Source organism: Malaclemys terrapin, chromosome 24 (assembly GCF_027887155.1).
Source record: "Malaclemys terrapin pileata isolate rMalTer1 chromosome 24, rMalTer1.hap1, whole genome shotgun sequence".
NCBI classification, from domain to species: domain Eukaryota; kingdom Metazoa; phylum Chordata; order Testudines; family Emydidae; genus Malaclemys; species Malaclemys terrapin.
Genome location: NC_071528.1, coordinates 14253234 through 14273620, shown reverse-complemented (window position 1 = coordinate 14273620; position 20387 = coordinate 14253234). Strand labels below are relative to the sequence as shown.

Below are 20387 nucleotides of genomic sequence, written 5' to 3'. Positions count from 1 at the left end.
TCTAGTACACTCATGCCCTCGTGTGTGTGTGTGTGTGTGTGTGTGTGTGTGTGTGTGCACGCACACACACACTCTCACTCAGCTGCCCAACTGCAGAGGGAATTTGGTGTGCGCTATCCCTGTATGATCCCTCCCATACCAGAGCTAGCTTTGATCTAGCTAACGTGGGTACCAACAGCAGCGAAGTTGCAGCAGCACGGGTCTCAGCGCAGGCTAACCCCCGAGTAAGAACCCAGGGGCCCAGGCTGGCTTGGACAGCCCATGCCGTGTGGCTTCGCTGTTCCCATCCCCGAGCGAGCTGGAGTACACCTCCCTGGATTGCACTGTAGACATAACCTGAGGGGGGACGGGATGAGATGAGAAAAGTGATCCGTGGGGGAAGGAGAGGCTAGGCCTGGGGAAGCTGCAATTGGATTAATTTGTACAGATCCTACTCACATGGGGGGAGGGGGGATAAGACCGGGGCTCAGTTTACCCCTCTATAAATAATAAACCCTCCTAGCACTTTACAGTCATCTGACAAAAGGAGTTCTCAATCTCCAAAGCATTCCGGCTTGCTTCCTTTTCCACACTTGTTTTTTCCAACCAATAAATAGCCCCTTGCCCCCTAGGTGCCCCCTCAGCCTTCAAATACTTTTTCCCCCTTTTAAAATGTTTCCTGTTGCATTAGCAAAACCTGTAGGGTCTTAACAAGGGTTTGGGGCTGAGCAAGAATCAACAGAACACTTTAGAAGGGTGGGTGGGTGGGTGGGAAGGTTTTGATCAATTTGGAGTAAGTGCTGTGAGTTTCAAATCAAGGCCCATGGGAAGGTGTAAACGGACTGTTGGCGTCACACCTGGTCCATATAGGAATTTAAGACCTCAGTGCTGACCAATCACAGCTCCTTGAAAGGTATAAGACCCGTGCGAATGGCTCAGAAAGTTGTGAGTAGCAGCAGTGGTGGGTTAGCCTGGGAAGTGAGACTGCCATGATGTTTTGGCTCTTTTTTAGCCTATTTTTTCTGAGTGGGGGGGCTCAGGGTGGCTTTAGGAATGAGGGGGCTCTTTGGGATATTAGCTGGCTGACCTGTGGGCTGAGAAGCTTGGTCTTCAGCCTGCTCCCAAACCAGACTGAGGTGGCTCCCCTTGTGCTGAGAGCTCTGGGTAAGTTGAGCAAAGTGAAACTTCTTTGGTCTTTCTAAGGTGTTGCTGGGATTCTGGGAGGTAGTATCCCCTAGCAGTTAAAGCTGAGGAGGTGCTGTGGGGTCTCTGACTATAAGTAACTTCCTGGGGTGTTGGGTCTTGTCTGCTTGCCTCCAGTGAGGGTACAAAGTCAATGCATATTGACTGTCCCCAAAGCTTTGAGCTCCTCAGATAAAAGGTGCTAGACCAGGGAATACCTTGGGAGCCATTGGCCCTGTTACTTGGCAGAAACTGGCAAGTTGTCTGAAGTGGGTCAACCCCCCTGATTGCTGGTGTGCTAACTAATCCAGTAATGCATGTGAACATAAGCTATACTGGGTCAGCCCAAAGGCCCATCTAGCCCAGTATCCTGTCTTCTGACAGTGGCCAATGCCAGGTGCCCCAGAGAGGATGAACAGAACAGGGAATCATCTGGTGACCCATCCCCCTGTCTCTGCTGGAGACCTGGCTCTGGGGTGAGGTGCATTGGGTGCTGAATGACTTGGCTAAGGTTATACCTCAGTTACAGCTGTAGGGGGAGAACTAGCCCCATATACAGCAGAGAAATGCCAAGCTGCTGAGGTGGTGCAAAGAGGGGTGGAGGGGTGGCCTTTGTGAGGCTAAAGGGGAGGAAATGGAGTGAAACCAGCCCTAAACCACGTGGGCTGGTGCATGGCACTGGCCTGTCTCTGAACAGTCTGTGAGCTGTAAGGAAGGTTCCTACTCCATCACCACTGCTGACCTTAACTGGCAACGCTTCAAATGTCTGTGGTGGAAGGGAGGGGTCAGTGGCCCCTCCAGGCTGGCGTGACTGACAGCGGGACTCCTCTGCAGCGCCTCCCTGCTCCGGGTCTGGCAATGGGGGAGGCAGTAGCTCTGGGACTAGGAGGAACAGGGCTAATGGTGCTTCATCTGTTGCCCCTCTTGGCCTCCAGATGCAGAGGGCAGGCCCCATGCTTTGCAGAGCAACCCTGCCTGCGGGACACGTGTCGAGCAGCACGCCAATGGCTCCGTGGTGGTCGAGGCGTTCTACACTGGGTGTTATGTCAACGAGAGAGTAAGGCTCTGTCTGGGACCCCCCCATGGTGTGAATGGGATGGGTAGCCGTGCTTATGAAGGGGGTGTGAGGGGACCATGCTTGGATCTGTCTGCATTTAGCCATTAGTGCATGGAGCTGGGAGTCAGGAGACCTGAGTTCTAATCCTGCCCCTGTCACTAACTTCCCATGGGGGGGCAAGTCTCTTCACATCTGTGCCTCAGTTTCCACATGTCCAAGCCTGCTCCAGAGCTTCGGGAAGGCTGAGGCACAGCTGCTGTCCGCACCGTGTCCTGAGAGCCTAGGCTGACCAGTGCTGTGAACATGCAGCATTACTAGCCGGGGGGACTCGACATGTGTTCGCTCTACTCCTTTCCCCACCCCTGCCTTGGAAACACTTGCACTGACCTGGCTTCTGTCCCTGGAGCTAGTGATCTCATTACTTCAGAGTGATGTCACTGCAGCTGACTTGTCTGGCCCCCTCGATCTGCTGCTCTGGCCATCGGTCGCTCTGCTGGCCCAGCTCGGAGGGTGGAGTCCCCTGCGCAGAGGGAGAGTTTGGCCGCAGCAATGCAGGGAGGAGGATGACCCCAGTCTGTGTGGGGAGGCCTGAAATCCTCCACCTTGTTTCTTCTCTCCCAGTAAAGCTGGCTCTGTCCCTCGGTTAGCCTGTGGCTCAGGGCCTGCCTGTGCGGGGAGCGATCTGGCCTAGCTGCTAGGTCAGGGAGTGAAAGTCAAATCTTGGTTTCTTGTCTGTTCTGCCCCTGAGATGCTAAATCCATCCAGGCCAACTGGGGCTAGGGTCTGTGACATGGGCTAATGCCGCTGGCTCCTCAAGGGGAGAACATGGCACCGAAGGCAGAGTATCCAGGCTGGGGGGAGGGTGATCTTTGCTCTCCAGGACTCTCAGCTGCCTGCTTGTCCCCTGGTGGGACCGACTCATGGGGACATGTGTCCACCCAGGGCATGGGCTGGGGGTGGTTGTGAATCCTGCTGACCCCCTAAATCACTCGTGCCCCCTGGCTCTCCTTGAGCACATGGTGCTGGGGAGAGACTCTGAGTGGCTTGAACCATCACTGTGGTGTATCCTCTGCTTCCCGCCTAGGATGGCAGCTTTGTGATGACAGTCCAGATTGAAGACCCTGTGGCTTCCTACAAGGAGGAGCTGAGGTGCCCAAACCACCTTCTAGGTAAGGGGCTCTGGGGCCAGGCCAGGGATGGGACTGCACTGTCTCTGGGATCTTCCTGAAGGATGCTGCTTGGTGTAGCTGGAGGCCTTGTGTCACGGAGTCCCCAGGTGATGCTCTGGAACTGCTCCCCACAAAGCCAGTCAGGACTTTGGGGAGTCTGCTCCGAGGGAGAGGAGGCTCCCCAATCTTCAGGGCAAGAAGCTCACACTGCTTCACCTCCTGGTTCTGACCTTGGAGCATTCAGCATATGCCCCTCTGTGTGCTTCCCACAGCAAGTCTGCCCAGGTGGGGCCCTGGGGAAGCCAGAGTCCTGCACCCCCACTTTGCAGTCAGATGTGACTCTTAGCCAGCCAGTAAAACAGGTTTATTAGATGACAGGAACATGGTCTAAAACAGAGCTTGTAGGTACAGAGAAGGGGAACCCTCAGCTGGGTCCATTTTGGGGGGCAGTGAGCCAGATAAACCCCCTCTGCACTTCTCTCCTCTTTCCCAGCTAGCCCAAAACTGAAACTCCCCAGCCCCTCCTCTCTGGGCTTTGTGGCTTTCCTGGGCCAGGAGGTCACCTGATCTTGGTTCACCTTTAGCTATCCCCTTGCAGGGGGGGAAGGGCCCCAGCCATTAATTGCCAGGAGACTGTCAGCCATGTATGCACGCTGGAGACTTACAAAATGCATAGGGGAAACTGAGGCACCCACACAGTATTCAGAGGAAACATTAAGAACAGTCCCACTTTGTCACACCTTGTCTCTGGCCTTGCTGTACCAGCTGCCAGGAGTTAGCCACCTCCCTGAGGAGGGACTTGGCCATGGGAGATGCTGTTTCCTGGTCCCACCTTTAGGGTGAATAATGGGGAGGGCTGTCTGAGCAAGCACCCATCTTTGCCTCTCTCCCTAGCCCGGGATGCCCCGAGCCCTAGCGTGTGCTCTGCTGTCCAGGCCTCGGCTCGGCTGCCGTGTGCTGCCCCACCCATCACACGAGGTGACTGCGAGGAGCTGGGCTGCTGCTACCAACCCGGTGACAGGCTGACTCCCTGCTACTATGGAGACCAGGGTGAGCAAGGGCTTTCCTCTGCCACAGGGAGCCCTGGGGCATCTCCATAGCAGACAGATTCTGGAGGGTGTCTGGGAGGAAGAAACCAGTTGGGGCTTGGGGACCAGGGCCTGGGTGGGCTTTAGGACCCAGTGATGGAGTCTGCCCCTTTGAGCCCAGGCCTGTCCTGTCACTCTCATCCCAGTGACTGTCAGGGGGCAGGACTAGTTCTAGCTAGTCTTCTCCTCCCCTGTCTAGAGGCTCCTGCTTCACGGTGGGGGTGGGAGGGGTCCCCAGGCAAATGGCTCCAGCAGAGGCTGCCACTCCCTGCTGAGATGCTGCATGGCTCTTCCCCAGTGACTGCGCAGTGCACCCCAGATGGCCAATTCTCAGTTGCGATCTCAAGGGATGTGACCATGCCACCCCTGGACCTGAGCTCAGTGCACCTGGTCAACGCTCATGGCAGCAGATGTGCCCCGGTGTCTAGGAATGAAGGCTTTGTTGTGTATCGCTTCCCACTCTCAGCCTGTGGGACCACTGTCCAGGTAAAGGGCACCAGTCAGTCCTCCCTCTGCTGGGCAAGGCACTTCCTGAACTCCTCACTCTCTGATGCCACCTGATTGTCCTTGAGGTTATGGGTGGGGGGAGAGGGTGTCACTAACAGTCACCATGAGGCTGTATCTGATATGTCCTGAGACTTAGACTTGCCCCTTGCAGCCTGGGGTGCTGAGCCTACAGCCTCTGCTTACAGGTGGTCTCCCAAGGTTTGGGCCCTACAGCTCTGCTAATGCGGAGCTGTGATGACGCACAAGCAGCCTACAGACCCTGCTCCCTAGCAGCTGCTAATGCTTGTGAAAGTGGTTCATGGAAAGGCCAAATCGCCTTGAGGCAAAGGGACCTATGGGCAGGAAAAGAGGGGACATGGGGCCCATTGCTCTGTCTGGGTCCCTACATGGAATGAGCTTAGTGTCTCTGGAAGCTGTACTATAGACTGGCCATGAAAACAGCCTGTTTGGTGTAGCTGGTGGTCTAGTGGCATGTGCACACTGGGGTGTACTAGTCCTGGAATGCCACCTGAGATTCTAGGTCAGGGGGAGGGCTAGTATATTGACCAGTTTCTGGTCCGCTTGAGAACATGAGCAAAGTTGGGCTGGGCCTCTCCTATGCAGACTGGCTCCAGTCACATCCCCTCAAGACCTGACTCCTGCAAAAGAGGGGTAGTGGGGGGGCACAGCCTGGGCCATTAGATCTTGGACCTGTTGGCTGTGGAGGTTTGAGCTGGCTCCCACATGTGAATTCTTCCTTGCACAAGAACTCAGCAGCTCTGAGAAGCTTTCCAATGGGAAGGACTTTCTTGTGTGTCCAGCCTTTCTTCTTCTCCTCCTCCCTCTGCAGGCATCTGGAGATCAGTGGGTGTATGAGAATGAGCTGGTAGCAGACCGCCAAGTGCTTACCTCCCGTTCTGGCTCCATCACTCGGGACAGCACCTTCAGGTAACAGGCCTGGCAAAGCTTGGAGGCCTCTGCTGGAAAGGGAGGGGGCCCCTTGTCAGTCAAGCAGAGTTTGGGTCCCCTACCTAGGGGGAACCTCCCCTCCCAGGGAGGGCTAGGGGATGTGCACTGGCATGCTCAACCCACTGCTGAGCTCCCTGCCTGGATCTCATCCTGCTGGGGGAGGCCACCTGATCCCCTGCAATTAAAGGGAGGGGGGGCAGGCACTCGCCACTCACTGATGACAAGGTCTCAGCCTGTCATCTGAGTGTGCTCTCGGAGAGTCCAGAGGGGACCAGCTGTCTGGCCTCTTTCCCCACCCAGGCTGACCATCCGCTGCAGCTACTCGGCTGAGGACTTCCTCCCTGTGAATGTTGTGGTCTCCACCCTTCCTCCACCGCCCCCTGCAGTTGGGCAGGGACCCCTAGCCTTGGAGATGAGGCTTGCTACAGGTGACTGCACATAGGCCTGCCAAGCACCTGAGATGCTGCTGAAACATTTAAGTGTCTGGCCCACTTCCATGCATGGCTTGCCCCGAGGGTGACATGGGACCCTTGGGCTGCTGAGTGGCACTGAAGACTTGGATCACTGCTCCTTGGGGGAGGGAGGGGGGGAGACACCTGCCTGGATGGTGGGGGTGGCTCTGTTCCCAGAGCAACTGTACCCACTGGGAGGGAAGGAAATCTAGGTCCTGGCCAAGCCAGCCTGGTTGGTCTCTTGGCACAGCTGCACTGGTCTCTGGCCCTTCAGGGAGATGACTTTCCTGGTCTGCCTCCCAGTGTCCCAGCTAGGCCCCAGGGCATGGTTCAGACACTTGGCCAATACCAGTGGGATCTGGTCACCAGGAGGAGAATAGGAACCAGGGGAAGTGGGTGATTCTGCCCCAACACTTGCCCTGCCAAGCCCCCCATGAAATCAGTGATCCAGTCACTGCAGGACGTGGTCATCTCACTTCATTCTTGCTGCAGACGAGCATTACAGCACCTACTACACAGACCGTGAGTACCCAGTGGTGAAGTTTCTCCGGGACCCTGTGCACGTGGAGGTCCGTATCCTCCAGAGAACAGACCCAAGCCTGGCTCTAGTCCTGCACCAGTGCTGGGCCACCCCGAGCACCAACCCACTGCAGCAGCCAGAGTGGCCGATCCTTGTGGATGGGTGAGTGAGTGGGCAGGGATGGGAGCAGGGCAGTGACTGCCAGGTAAGAAGCCTCAACCCATCCCTGCTTGTGCCCTTCCAGGTGCCCTTATGAAGGTGACAACTACCAGACCCAGCTGGTGCCTGTGAGCGAGGCCTCAGGGCTGCAGTTCCCATCTCACCATCAGCGCTTCATTGTCAGCACTTTCACCTTTGTGGACACCACCTCCCAGCGAGCGCTCTCAGGCCCGGTATGGTCCCACTCCCGGGAAGGGATTAGTCCTGGGACTTGCCCTGGCCAAGCCAGTGGGTGAGGGATCCTCCCGCAAATGGAGCAGAGACTGACCTGAAGCTATCTTGCTGCCTGCCCCTCTCCTGGCAGCTGGGTGGGGGAGCACCTGAGTGGACAGAAGATCCTAATTTAGCCTAGTGTGACCAGCACTGGCTTGCCTGGCCTAAAGCCGACCCCATCCAGGGTCTGGAGCCAATCATGACCCTGCAGGCCAGTCTCCTGGCCTTCGCTGCAAAGCCCCATGCTTTGTGCAACTGCATGACAAAAGTTTCTGCTCTGAAGGGCTCTGCAGGAGGCAAAGAATCCCATTACTGTAGCTGGCTGGATGTCTCTCCTGTGGCTGTCATGAGCTGGAAGTTCTTGGGGTGGAGGGAGGCCAGTGACCCTCTGATGCAGATCCCCCCCACCCCCCCTTAATCCATCCTTGCCAAGCATGAATTCTCTCTGCTTCCAGGTATATTTCCACTGCAGTGCCTCTGCCTGCATGCCCTCTGGGCTGGAACGCTGTGTAGTCCAATGCCCCACGAGCCTACAGGGGAGGAGTAAGTCTGTTCCTTCTTGGCATCTGCCTCTTGGCCCTCTCAGGCCTGTTGAGAGCCAAACACTTGGGCCTTTCCCATTCTGTCCTCTTCACCCCTTTCCCTTAGCAGACTGCCGGGCCTTCAGACCCATGGATCTGGGGTGCTGGGTTAAGACAGGCCATGGCAGGAAGGTCTCCCTTCCACAGGGCATGAAGGCTTGGCTACAAGCAGACATGGCTCTTGCTAGATTGAAGCTGTCTCGTCAGGCCTCCTGCAAGCTACCCCTTCAGGGGACATCTAAGACACCACCCCCCACTTAGACTGGCTATAGGCCTCTGGCAAGGCACCCAGGCACTAGCCAAGGGGCTTGAAGGGAGACCATGGATCTCCCCTTCCTGGGTGCACAATGACCACTTCTGTGGAGCCTCCTCTGCCCCAACTGTGACCCTGAGCACCTCTGAGGTGGCATCTCCACTTTCTCAGGACTTTCCTGTGGGGGCTAGAACTGGGCTGCTGCCCCATAGGCCTTGTCTGCAAAGCCCTGGGCTGGGGGTTGGCTCTTCAGGGACTGGGAAGAGAACTCTTGACACAACTTTACTCTTTCAGCAAGAAGAGACTCCCAGAGCCAAGCATGGTGGGAGGAGCCCCTGAGCCTGGTGACAGCTGAGGGGCCGGTGGACTTCCATGCTGGCCAGGAAGTGGAGGAAGACCTTGTCCAGGAAGAAGGTAATGGAGCAGGCTGTGGGGGGAATGGTTCCTAGGGGTGGAATGGGACCATAGCATCCACCTGCCTCACAAGGCATGTGTTAAGTATTAAACTGGGGGGTTGGGTACTCTGGGAATGGCCAGCTCAGAACCTCCCAGGTCCTCTCTCCTGGAGGAGGGTGAGGGGCAATGGGCATAGTATAAGGAGGGGCTTGTCCCCCTCTCCAGTGGTGGCTGGGCTGCTGAGCCAGGGGAGGGGACACAGAACAGCCCCCAGGCTGCTGGTAGCACCTTGAAGTGATGCTTAAACCTGGCCAGAGATGTGAGGAGCCCCTTGCTTCCCATCAGGGCCTAGCATAAAGCTGCTTAATGCTTCAGTGACTGGCTGGTAGGGAGCCAATCTCTTGGTAGGGGGAGCAGGTGTATCAGTCTGAGGGAGCCTCTTGGACTCCAAGCCAGTGCACCTCCTTCAGTGGAGGGGTGGCTGAGCTCTGCCAAGCCTTGGCAGGCCTAGGAACTGCAGGGGGGGGAGGCTGCTGCAGGGCAGTGGGGAGGACTAGGGCAGGATCTGGCAGTGACCAGCTGTGTCCTGGCTCCTAACCAGCCCCTCCCTCCACAGGTTCCCATGGACTCAAGCCCCCGGTGGAGTGGGGAGAGGTGCTGGTGCCACTGGTGGGGGCTGTTGCTGTGGTTGCAGTTGCTGTCATGGTGGCTCTGGGCCTGAGGAAGCTCTGGGGCAGGCGAGGACATGCCAATGGGACCACATGTGCTTAAGGAATAAACAGATCAAGTGACTGATGCCTCCTGTCCTTACTGGTGTGTAGGGAAGTCTGCTTGGCAGTGTGGGTCTGGGGCAGGGGAGAAGCAAGGAATCCAGAGGGAATCGAGGCACTGGGGACCCATCGCACCAGGCAGGCCTGGCTCATTGCACCAAGAGGCAGCTCAAGGCTAATGGCCTTGCTGGTTAGGGGAGTGGTGCAGAGGGGGACCTGCAGGGCTGGCAGCAGCTAGTCCTTAAAGGAGGCAAATACCCATAGGGAGAGCAGGGTGGGCCTCTCATAAAGGTCTTGTCTTGCCAAAGCAGCTGGTTCCAGAGCTCTGCTGAATCTCCCATACCCTGGGCTCAGGCCCCTGTATGAATAGGGGGTGGCACGGGGGGGGCAGCAGACAGACCCTGATTCCTGCATGCTGGTGTCTGAAACCAGCTCGGCAGCCTTGGCCTGGTGCCCTCCCAGCATGTCCTCCCTCAGTAGAACACACTCATCAGCTGCTACATGGGGAAGGTTAATGGACAGGGCGCTCTGGCGGAAATTAAACCCTCCGCCTACAGAAAGACAAACAAGGGGCTTCTGCACTGGCTGAGTCAGGGGCCAACCCTGATATCTCGCTCTTCCTGCTGGCAGGAACACAAGCTCTAAGGCACAGCAGGCCTGGCTCTGGTACAGGGGCTCTCCGTTATGGGGCTGGTCTTACTGCTCTGAGCCACATTCTGCTGTTGTGATTTCCACTGTTGGAACAAGTGGACTCTGGCTGTCTCTGGGGTGGAGGGGATGTGTGCTCTAGACTTGCCTATGGGCTTATTCTGGGGCCCAGTCCATGGGGGGGGGGGGGGGGTTGGACTCCACTGTAGAAAGAGGCTGGCTGTGGTATAAACTCCACCTCACTGTAGTGGCTCAAGGTGAACTCTAGTACCACTTACCTCCAAGCTCCTGGTGACAGCTGGGGCCTTCCCTGTCCCATGAGAAGGGATCCAAACACTGGCCCAGTCTGGAAAGGGAGAAGTTGGTCATCAAACTGCCTGTGAGTAGCTGCAGGGAAGGTGGAGGATCAGGCATGCCTGATCCTCCAGCTGTGGTGGGTTCCCCGTGGAGCAGGGCAGTACCTCAGCTAGGTGTGGGCACAGTGAGTAAACTAACTGTAGCCAAGGCTCTAGCCAGACCTTCCGCTGTAACCAATCATCCAACATGGCACCAAGCAACTCCCACAGTTCCTGCTTCAGCCAGGGCACCCAGGCCCTCTGCTGCGGGGTGCTGAGAGGAGGGGGACCAGGTCCCTGAGAGGGAGTCTCTTTGGGCTGGTTCGAGGCTACACCCTGTTCTGTAGCTCAAGTGGGGAGTGTCTCTTGTATCCTCCTTTCAAAGGGGGAAGCTGTTCCCCTTAGTTACTCCAGGCCCAGGCTTGTCAGAGTGAAGTTGCTCAAGTGACCTGGCCTAGGGTAAATATCCCACTTGGCCTGGAACAAACAGGTGGGGCAGGGCCAGACTGGCCTCTGCTGCCCCTCCCTGCAAGCTAAGGGGCAGGTAAGTGGTGGCTTCTCTGGCACACCTGCTACATAGGGCAGGTTGAGCCTTACAGGTGCTAATTAAGAGGGGTGAGGGCAGCAGAGGCTCACTGGTAACCCTGTTACTGGGGGAACCAAAGCACTGGCTGGGCAGGGGTCTGGCCATTCCAAGGGCCACATGCTGGTGGGGAAAGGGCTCCAGCTGCTCTGCCTCGTGAGACTCTTAGGACCAGGGTTGATCTAGTCTCTCAGCCCAGCCCCTTCCCGCAGGCTGTGGGGTTTCCAGCAGGCCTGTGGTGGGACTCTGCCTCCTGGCCTAGCTAACGCACCCAGCTGCTCTCTGGCATGTGACAGAGAATTGCAGCAACTGGCCTGCATGGCAAAACACCAGGTTTCAGTTTCTTCCCCCTAGGTGCATTAGGTCAGCTGTGTCCTGTGGGTGTGAGAACAGCCCCTGTGGGGTGTGCTGGGTCCTCTGGTGGCGTGACAGACAGCAGGGCCTGTGCTGAAGAGGGAGGAGAACGTGGCCAGAAGTGGCTGCTCCCGGAGAGGACTGAAGCCTGGGGTGACACTGCCACAGGAGCGGTTGAATTCCCTTTGCTGACGGCGATTCTGGGCTCAGACGTGAGGCTGTGGCCTCGGGAGAAGGGAAGTTCTCTCCCCCTCTAATATTCCAGAGCTGGAGCAGTGCACTGACCACGTGCATCTGGTATTTGCAGGGTCTATTCCGTTATGGAGGGAATGGAGCTGGGGAGGGCAGGGATCTCTAACAAGTTGCAGAGTGCCTGGGGGGAGAGGATCATTAGCATTTCCTGCTCAGGCCAGCTGGTGCCTAGCCCCTGAGCAGAGCGGGTCTGGGCCGGCTCCTTGGGGGTGCTGCTCATGCTGCCAGGACCTGCAGTCCTGGGCTGGCCGCAGCTCTGAGCTAGGGGCCACTCGCCCTGGCCAGGCGGGAAGCAGCCTCTCCACGCAGTGATGGCCTTAGCCAGGAAGCCTGGCTGCAGAGATGCCAGCAGGGAGGGCCGGCTATCACCCTTCCAGCTTCACCACACCTCTGCTGAGCGTGTGGTTACTGGGTGGGAGCCTGGTGCGTGTCTCAGGTGACTCACTGATCTGCTAATTGCCTGGGTGGGGGCATTCAATGGAAGGGGCCGTTGGACCAGGGCTAGGCTGTGTAGCAATCAGGGGCTGGCTCTGTGGAGGGAAGTGAGCCCTGCCGGAGGGGGGGAGCTGGGAGGGGCAGGTTGCACCTGCACCGTTTGTTACCCCCCACGCTCCTCCCAGGCAAGGCTCTGACAAGCTCCTTGTTTCTCTAACTGCGTTTCCCAGCGTGTGGCCAATCTGACTGGGGACACAGCCATGTACGGAGGGGGCTAGACCCTCCCCATCCTGCGGGGATCACTTGGAACCTCTCCAGGGGCTGGGTTTGCCCTGGTCCTGAGCAGTCCCCGTAGGTGCTGCCGTAAACACCAGCTGACCCAGGAAGAACTCGACAGACGCTTTCAAGGGGCAGTTAGGTACCGTGGGCCCACTGTGAGTCCACACCTCTGCAAAGCTCCTCACGGTGCCTCCAGCGCTGACGCAAAGAGGCACCCCTGGGGCTGGTCTAAATACACGCTGTCCTGCTTGGTAGCCACCAGTCCAACCCCCCAGGCTGGAAGTGGGGCTGGGCCTGTAGAGTTGGTCCTGTATGGTGTATGCTGGGTCGGCCCCACCTGGTCTCTGCTGGAACTGTCGGTTTTCCCCGACTGATGCTGTTTCACAGGGACAAACTCTGCGTCCAGCAGGCCTGGGAGTTCTGGGAAACCTTCAGAGCAGGACGAGGGTCCCCTGGGATGCTGGCAGGCAGGGAAGTGGAAACGGCGCATCACTGAAAAGAGCAGGCGTGAGGCACAGGGTTGAGTACAAATCATTTAATAGGGGCCTGGTGTTAGCACCCTCGTCCATGACTGCGTGGGCTCACCACAGGCTGAATGTGCTCTGGGAGACGAAGCGGGAGGGGGGTGGGATTTCAGGGCAGATGCAGCTTTTGAAAGAAACCGCCCCCTACAAGGGCCCATGTCCCTATTTCTTTCCCATCTCCTTTACGCTCCCTGCCCGTCGGGGGCTGCTCCTCCCTGGGCCTGCCCCTTGTTCAGCCATTGGCACAACTAGGCAAAGTGCACAGCAGCTGTTTTAGCAGACTGCTTCGGGAACGTTTCTCGTACCCATCTGGCACCGGAGCTAATAAACACCTGGAGAATCAGGGCCTTCAGTGTGACCATTTTCCTGTTGCACCAGCAGCTCGTGCTGCCCTCCTGCTCCAGCAGGGGGAGCTCTGATGCTCATTGCAACGGGCGGTCAATGTGCACACTTCATGCTGTATCTCGGGGGGGCAGGTTTCTTTGCTGCTGCTACCGGCTGAGAGCACAGACCGTGCAAACACCCCCTGTATCTCCGTGGGTGCAGGCTGCTGCTGTGGTCTGCCTTGGTCTCTGGTTATTTCCCGGTGAGTTTGAATTGCAGGGATGGGCTAAAGCAGATACAATCTAGAAACGAGAGAAAATCCCCCCCCCACGGGGACTGCTGCCTGTGGGGAATGCTAGAAGATTATCTAGAACCAAGTCTGATTCTCTATGCCCAGAGGTCCCAGCTGCGATGGGGGCCCTGTTGTCCGGGTGCTGCACAAACACAGAGTCAGAGGTGGTCCCTGCCCTGGGGAGCTCACAGTCTAAATAGACACGATGGGCCAAGGAGTGTTATTATCCATGTTACCGGCCCGTGAGGTTGAGTGTTTTGCCCCAGTCACACCAGGAGTCCATAGCAGAACTGGGGCTTGAACCTGGATCCCAGCCCTGTGCCTTAACCCCCCAGGCCAGCCTTCCTCTCATTACCTATTGCCTCCAGCACTCCCTCCCCTCCCCTGCCGTTCTGCACAGCTAGGGAGCAGGGAGAATGATTGGCTAGGGGGATGTTCTGCTCATCTCCGGTGTTTGCATGTGGCATGGTTGGCTCAGGTCCCCTCTTCCTGCTGCTCCTTCCTCCCCGGGAGAGACAATCCAAAGCCACCCCTACTGGCACTGCAGGGATGCCCCTGGTGCTCAGATAACCGAGAACTCGGAGACCAGGCCTTAGCAGCCAGCCCCTGGGAGCAAAGCTCGTCCACCTGCTTCCCTTCCCCGGCATGAGAGATTCCCAGGAGGCACTGAAGTCTCTGTGGCTGGCTCCTATGCTAGCCTCCTCGTGGCCTCTTGTGCAGGAGCCACGGCAGGGTGAGATGGGGCCAGAGAGCAGTGTGCTGGCAGCTGGTACCTCGGGGCCATGTTAGAGCAACCCCCAGGCTACTCTACCCACAGCCAGGGACCAAGCAGAGACACGAGAGGCTGCAGCCAGCAGCCTCTCCCTCTGCACTGAGCAGAGAAGCTTTGTCCCCAGATCTCCAGGCAGGGAAAGCGGGGAGAAGGGACATGGGAGCTGATTCTCAGAGCTGCTGGCCCCACTGAGATCAGGGGCTTGGCACCGTGGAAAAGCAGGCCAGACTGGCTTCTCCTAGCATCCCGCAGGGGAGCAAAGCAATGGCGCACTTTGCACAAAGAGCTCCTTCCATCGCAGGCACTCGGATGGGGAGGGAGCCTTCAGGGCCGTGGGGGAAGTGACGAGCACAGGAGAAAAACCAACCCCACCTCCTGCCAGCTGCCAAACAGGCAAGGTGGAGAGATTAGGACCAGAAGCTGCTCCACAGGCCCCCGTCCCCCCGCCCTGTCCTGTCCTCCTCACAAGCACTTGAGGATGTAGAAGTTGCAGGCCGTCCCGCGGGGGCAGCTGCAGAGTCTCCCGATCCGGGCTCCTTTCCTCACGGCACATGGCTCTCCGGCGTCGCACTAGGGGAGAGAAGGGCCACGCGGGTTGGAACAGCCGGGCGGATGCCCCTGGCTCAAAGCTGCCGCCCGCCTGGCCCACAGCTCATTCCCAGGCACTGATCCGTTCTCTCAGGGCTTATAGAGAGCTGCAAATGTGCATGGGACACGGCCGCCACCCCTGAGAGCTCACGCTCAACTCCCAGCAACACCGCAGCTGCGACTGTCATGTCAGGCCCTTGGAGTAACCAGATCTGTGAGACTAGAGGATCACCATGGCCCCTGCTGGCCTGAGAAACTACAAATCTACGGCGGCCGAACAGGGAGTTTATATGGTAAAACCTTGTCTCAGAAGCCACGTTGGACGTTGCATTGTTTTGCATTTTGGTTACTGGGTGTTGTCCCTTTAAGAATGGGGGGGGGCCCTCTGGACGGTGGACTGTGTTTACAGAGAGCTGGGAGATGGCTGGCCTGCTTCCAGAGCTTGGGAGACCTGCCTGCGTAACCACTGGCAGGGCAGAATGGGGGGGTTCATCGTATCATTCAAGGAGACAAACATGGGGGCTGGAAGAGCCCCCATTGCTCATACTGGTGGGGGGACGCAGGGCTGGGAGAGCCCCCATTGCTCATGCTGGTGGGGGGACACAGGGCTAGGGGAGCCCCCATTGCTCATGCTGGTGGGGGGACGCAGGGCTAGGGGAGCCCCCATTGCTCATGCTGGTGGGGGGACGCAGGGCTGGAAGAGCCCCCATTGCTCATACTGGTGGGGGGACACAGGGCTAGGGGAGCCCCCCCTTCTCTCACTGGCAGGGGCACACGGGATGTCTCCATTGCTCGCCATAGGGGCTGCTGGGGGTTGGGCACTACAGAAGATTTGGCGTCTTCATTCAGGCTCCCGAGTGGGAGCTGGGTGCAATCTGGCGGGGGCCGTGCCGAGGTGGCACTCGCAGCTGCAGGGAGATTTACTCACCACCTCCCCAGGGCAAAGCGGCCAGGTCACGTTTACCCCCAGGGCTTCGTTAAAGCCTCAGCCCTGAGCCAGACATGGGCGGAGCGAGCTGCGAGGGCCTGAAATAAAGGCTCCTTACCGAGGCCACTGAGCCCAGCTTCTTCTCTATGGAGGGCAGCCGCTCCGTCTTCAGTTTCTCCAGCACCTCTTGGAGAGCGTCAATCTGCGGGCGAGAGAGAGCGAGTGGGGCGGGCGCCAGGGTCCTCATCTCCTGCCAGCACTGCAGGGTTTCCCTTCCACCTGCCCGAGCCGCAGTAGCCTGGTCGATGGAAGAATTTGCCCACCCCCCTAACAGTGTCGAGGTGGGGGAAGGTCCTCTTGGGTGTGAATTTCTCACGACCCTGAGCGATGGAGCTAGGGTGCTAAGAATTGTCAGTGGGTCTTAGGTGACTGAGGTGGGCTGGAAAGCTTCACCCCACCTGGGGCTGCCCAGACATGCAGGGGACAATGGTCCGGACAGCACGGCTTGGCCTATCTGCGCCAGCTTAAATCTAGCTCGTGCTGGTAACAGCGGGAGTGTGGACATGGCGGCATGGGCTGGGAACCAGAGTACAAGCCCACCAGCGAGCCTGGGTCTGTAGTCTAGCTGCCCCGGCTACCCTCCTGTTGTGACCCATGCTAGCTGGATCAAGGCTAGTCCGGGTGTGCCGCCCTGCGCTGTAATCTCATTTTACTGGCAGTATAGCTGTGCCCTGAGCGAGAGATGGTCCCCGCCCCAAAGAATATACACACTGCAAGGCAGAATTATTGCACTCTGAGCGATTCAGTGACTCCCCCAAGGAACTGACCCCAAAGTGCCAGCCCTGCGCCTTAGCCACAAGCCCAACCACTTGACTTTCAAAGCCCCTGAATCAGTATCTCTTAGGATTTTAGCCGCCACTCCGCGAAGGAGGACGCTGGAGGGCGTGTAATCGGACTGGGTGCTGGGGTCTGTTACGGAGAGAGGGTGTTCGCTCGCTCAGTTCCATCTGCCACCCTCTGCTACCCCTTAAACACCTGCTGGGCAGCTCATGTATCTGCAACCTTGGGCAAGCGGCGTGGCAAGGCCCAGACGGAGGATGCAGTTATAGGTGATTCTGAAAATCCCACGTGTCACCTGTCTGCACCTTTCCAAAGCTGGGCCTCCCTTGTAAAAGGGGGGTGATGCCTCTTGTTTTCACCTCCCTGTTCTCGGCCTTGGCTGCTTAGACCAGGAACTCTTTAAAGCAAGGACTGTTCTCACTGCGCATCTGTGCAGCGCCTGGCACAATGGGCCCTGACCTGAGTTCAGGATTCCAGCTGCTATGACAACACAGTAAATACTCGCCCTCTCGCTCAGTATTGATGGTCCCTATTACTGCAGTATTTAAGTGCTGCTTGAAGTATTATTTCCCATTCTATTACCAGGAGCAGCAGGGATCTCTGTAGATCTCTCAGGTAGGGAGAAGGTATCTTTGTATCTTTCTGGCCCTATCAACTCTTGTTACCTTAACTCCTTGAAGCTCTACGGCCTGTTGCTAGTGAGACCCTGGATAACATGTGGCACAAAAGGAGCGTTACATGCACTAGAACAGCCATTTGCTGACAAACTTTAAAAACGGAGACCAAATAAACAGCATGAAAGCTCAGAAATTCAGAGCCCTGAGCCATATTTCTTTTGCCAATAGCCTGCCTCGAGCACTGAAAGTCTACTTAAAAAGTTTAAAACACTAGCTCCAGAAAAATCACCCACTCTAATACATTTGCATCCAGGGTCAAGAAATGAAAGTGACACTAAAGCAGTGGGATCCATTCATTTTCTTTATGCTACCGTCTGTACCAGGAGGCTGTGTGTGTTTTAATCTAATTATAATCGAATTATTTGGTCCTGCCATGCGGGCAGGGGACTGGACTCGATGACCTCTCGAGGTCCCTTCTAGTCCTAGAATCTATGAATCTATAATGGCATATTTACGATTTGTTTCATGTTGGTTTTAACCAAACAACGGCTATAAATCGGTGCAATAAAAACCAATCCACTTTTTAAAGAAAGTGCCTGGTTTTCATCGGAAAAACCTTTAGCAAACCAACAGCCGTGACTGATTTCTGTCTGGGAGAGAGGAGAGTCTAGTTGTCACTGTTACGTCCCTAGACACTTGCCAGCCTGTTTGTCCTGGACATAGGAAGCCCCTTTCTAGCTATCTGATCCGATCGCAGTAGCATGCAAGTGCCTCCCGAGCACCAACTTTATCCTTGCCAGACCCAAGCATTACCCTGGTTCAGCAAAGGACTTGAGCCCATGCTATTGAACGGGGGCCGGAAAGAGACCAGAGTACATCTACCCTTTGAGCTGGCGCTGTGATTGCCAGCCGGGGTAGAGGTGCGCAGGCAAGCACTGACGGACCCAGCATGCTAAAACCAGCAGTATCGACCTAGGGTCCCAGGCAGGGTTGTGCTCGGGGCAGCTAGCCCCAGTGCTGGCCTGATCAACGCTCGCGTGGGCTGGAAATCACACCTCCAGGGGCGGCGGTGAAGGGACCCGCTGCCAGGGGTTTTCAATGGGCGCTGGGCACGGCCGTAGACAAAAATCTCAGCCTAAGCGACTTGCCCAAGGGCACCCGGTGCCAGTGGCAGAGCCGGGAAACGACCCCGGAGGCCCAGCTCAGCACCTGAGCCACACGCCCCATCCTCCCACCTCGCCCTTGCGGAGAAGGGCAGCCCCTTGCACGCTGCCCCCGTCCCTTGGCTCCTTCGCCCCTTACCAGGTCCTTTTCTTCTTGGGTTTTGCTGTCTGCAGCCCTGGGCCCCAGGGGCTCCTGGCCGGCGGCCAGCAGGACGAGCAGCGAGTAGCCCAGACAGAGCCGGCAGAGGCGGGAGCTGGCCATGGTCCTGATGCTCCGGCGTGACCCCCTTGGCTCGCCCCGGGGCTGCAGCTCCACCGGCGCTCGGCTTTATACCGCGTCTCGCCGGCACTTTGAATGCGGAGCGACACCTCCTCAGGCGCCGGATTGGTGGAAACGGCTCCTCCGGGGGCGGGGGGGGCCGGGGAGCTGGGGCTGTCTGGTAACACCAGGCCACCTGTGATGGATTTTAGCCTCCTGGCCCCAGGGCGCCGCCCCTCCATCCGGCTTCCCGTGGGGCACGGTGACCATGTGCCAAGAGCACCCTGCCGCTGGGCCCCGGGCACGGCGCTGGGCACGGGCCCTGCCCGGGGCTGAAGCAAGCCCTGGCAGCAGGGTGAGTAGGCCTAGCTTAGGGGGTGCAGCACAAGCCAAGGGGCTCGGGACCAGCTAGGTTCTAATCCCATTGCCGCCAGGTAACGCTGCCAGTCCCGCCGTTCCTGCCTCGGTTTCCCCAGGCTGTACAATAGTTACTGATGCTTGAGCTGCCTTTGCAAAGAGCCGGGGACCCCGACTGCTGGAGCCTGTTGAGGGAAGGCGAAACCCCTGTTTCATTTCGGCGCTAAGCTCTGCGAGGAACCCGGACGGATGGGGCCAAGGCTGCTTGAGAGACAGGCCGTAACTCAGCCCGCCTGGCTCAGCGAGTCTTAAGTAGGTGGAGACGAGGCCCAGGTGCTACGCTTAGCAGCTTAACTCCAAAGGGTGGAAAATCAATGGATGAAACGGGCCAGGGCTGGGACCCCCAGAGCCTCATCGCAAAGCGATTCCACCTTGTCAAAAAGCATCAGGGCTGATCCACCAGGACGCTGTGTCCCCGCCGGTAAATCACTGGAGCTGTCCGGCCCACACACACTAATGGGCCTGCGGGGACCAACCAGCCCCTGAGGCTGGAGCACGGGATTTCCTGGGCGCATGGCGGGGGCTGGAAAGTGGCAGACAGGCCAGGCCAGGGATTTCTCTTTGAAGGCTACATCCTGGCTCATCCCTCGGTGCAGAGTGATGGGGCTCTGGCTGTGTGACGTCGCCCTTCAGGGGCTCACAGATGGTAAGGTCAGGAGGGCCCATTGTGATCATCTGGTCTGACCTCCAGCACCTCGCAGGCCCCAGAACCTCACCCACCCACTGCTGTAGTAGACCCCTGACCTCTGGCTGAGTCACTGACATCCTCAAATCACTGGTTAAAGACTTCAACTTACAGAGAATCCATTTACACTCGTTTAAACCTGCAAGTGACCCCTGCCCCGTGCTGCAAAGGAAGGTGAAAAGCCCCCAGGGTCTCTGCCAGCTCCAGGGTTTTGGCCGCCCCAAGCAGCCAAACAAACAAACAAAAAGCCGCGATCATGATCGTGATCTGCAGCGGCAATTCGGCGGGAGGTCCTTCGCTCCGAGCAGGAGTGAGGGACCGTCCGCCGAATTGCGCTGAACAGCTGGACCTGCCGCCCCTCTCTGAAGTGGCCGCTCCAAGCACCTGCTTGGTAAGCTGGTGCCTGGAGCTGGCCCCGAGGCCGGGGAGTCGGTTCTGTGCACAGGGGGGTTGTGCTGGGGCTGCCAGGGAGCCATGCGTTGGCCTAGACCTGCTACCCGAGGAACTACAAACTGCTCAGGCCTCACGAGAACTTTGCCTCGTGTCGTTCCCACGGCGGGTGAAGACGAGGCCCGGCTGCCTGGCGGGAGGAGGAACGTTCCGTTGCCGCAGCTGGTGCCGGCTGTCGCTGGGCTCTCCGTGTTCCGCTCACGCCTCGCGGGTGCTGAGGATGGCTGTGAACGCCCGTGTGCGGCCACCGAGCAGGTCGCCCCAGCAAAGGGCCCCGGCGCTGCAATGAAACGAACCAGCCAGACTCC

At 58.0% G+C, this 20387-nt stretch overlaps 2 protein-coding genes across 2 annotated transcripts; one reads left to right on the top strand and one right to left on the bottom strand.

The window, feature by feature from the left end:
- The first annotated feature begins 983 nt into the window (after positions 1-983).
- LOC128828910 (zona pellucida sperm-binding protein 4-like) lies at positions 984-9335 on the top strand. The gene is made up of 12 exons (XM_054013942.1): positions 984-1143; positions 2097-2218; positions 3303-3387; positions 4282-4437; positions 4774-4961; positions 5812-5909; positions 6231-6358; positions 6875-7064; positions 7147-7294; positions 7790-7877; positions 8463-8582; positions 9181-9335. The coding sequence occupies exons 3-12, from the start codon at positions 3318-3320 to the stop codon at positions 9333-9335; spliced, it is 1341 nt and encodes a 446-aa protein (XP_053869917.1). The 5' UTR covers positions 984-1143; positions 2097-2218; positions 3303-3317.
- A 3405-nt stretch (positions 9336-12740) lies between these two features.
- On the bottom strand, positions 12741-18594 carry LOC128828763 (cocaine- and amphetamine-regulated transcript protein-like). Its single transcript, XM_054013697.1, has 3 exons — positions 18408-18594; positions 15767-15850; positions 12741-14702 (listed from the first exon to the last, which is right to left on the bottom strand). The coding sequence occupies exons 1-3, from the start codon at positions 18528-18530 to the stop codon at positions 14595-14597; spliced, it is 315 nt and encodes a 104-aa protein (XP_053869672.1). The 5' UTR covers positions 18531-18594; the 3' UTR covers positions 12741-14594.
- Between the last annotated feature and the right edge of the window lie 1793 nt (positions 18595-20387).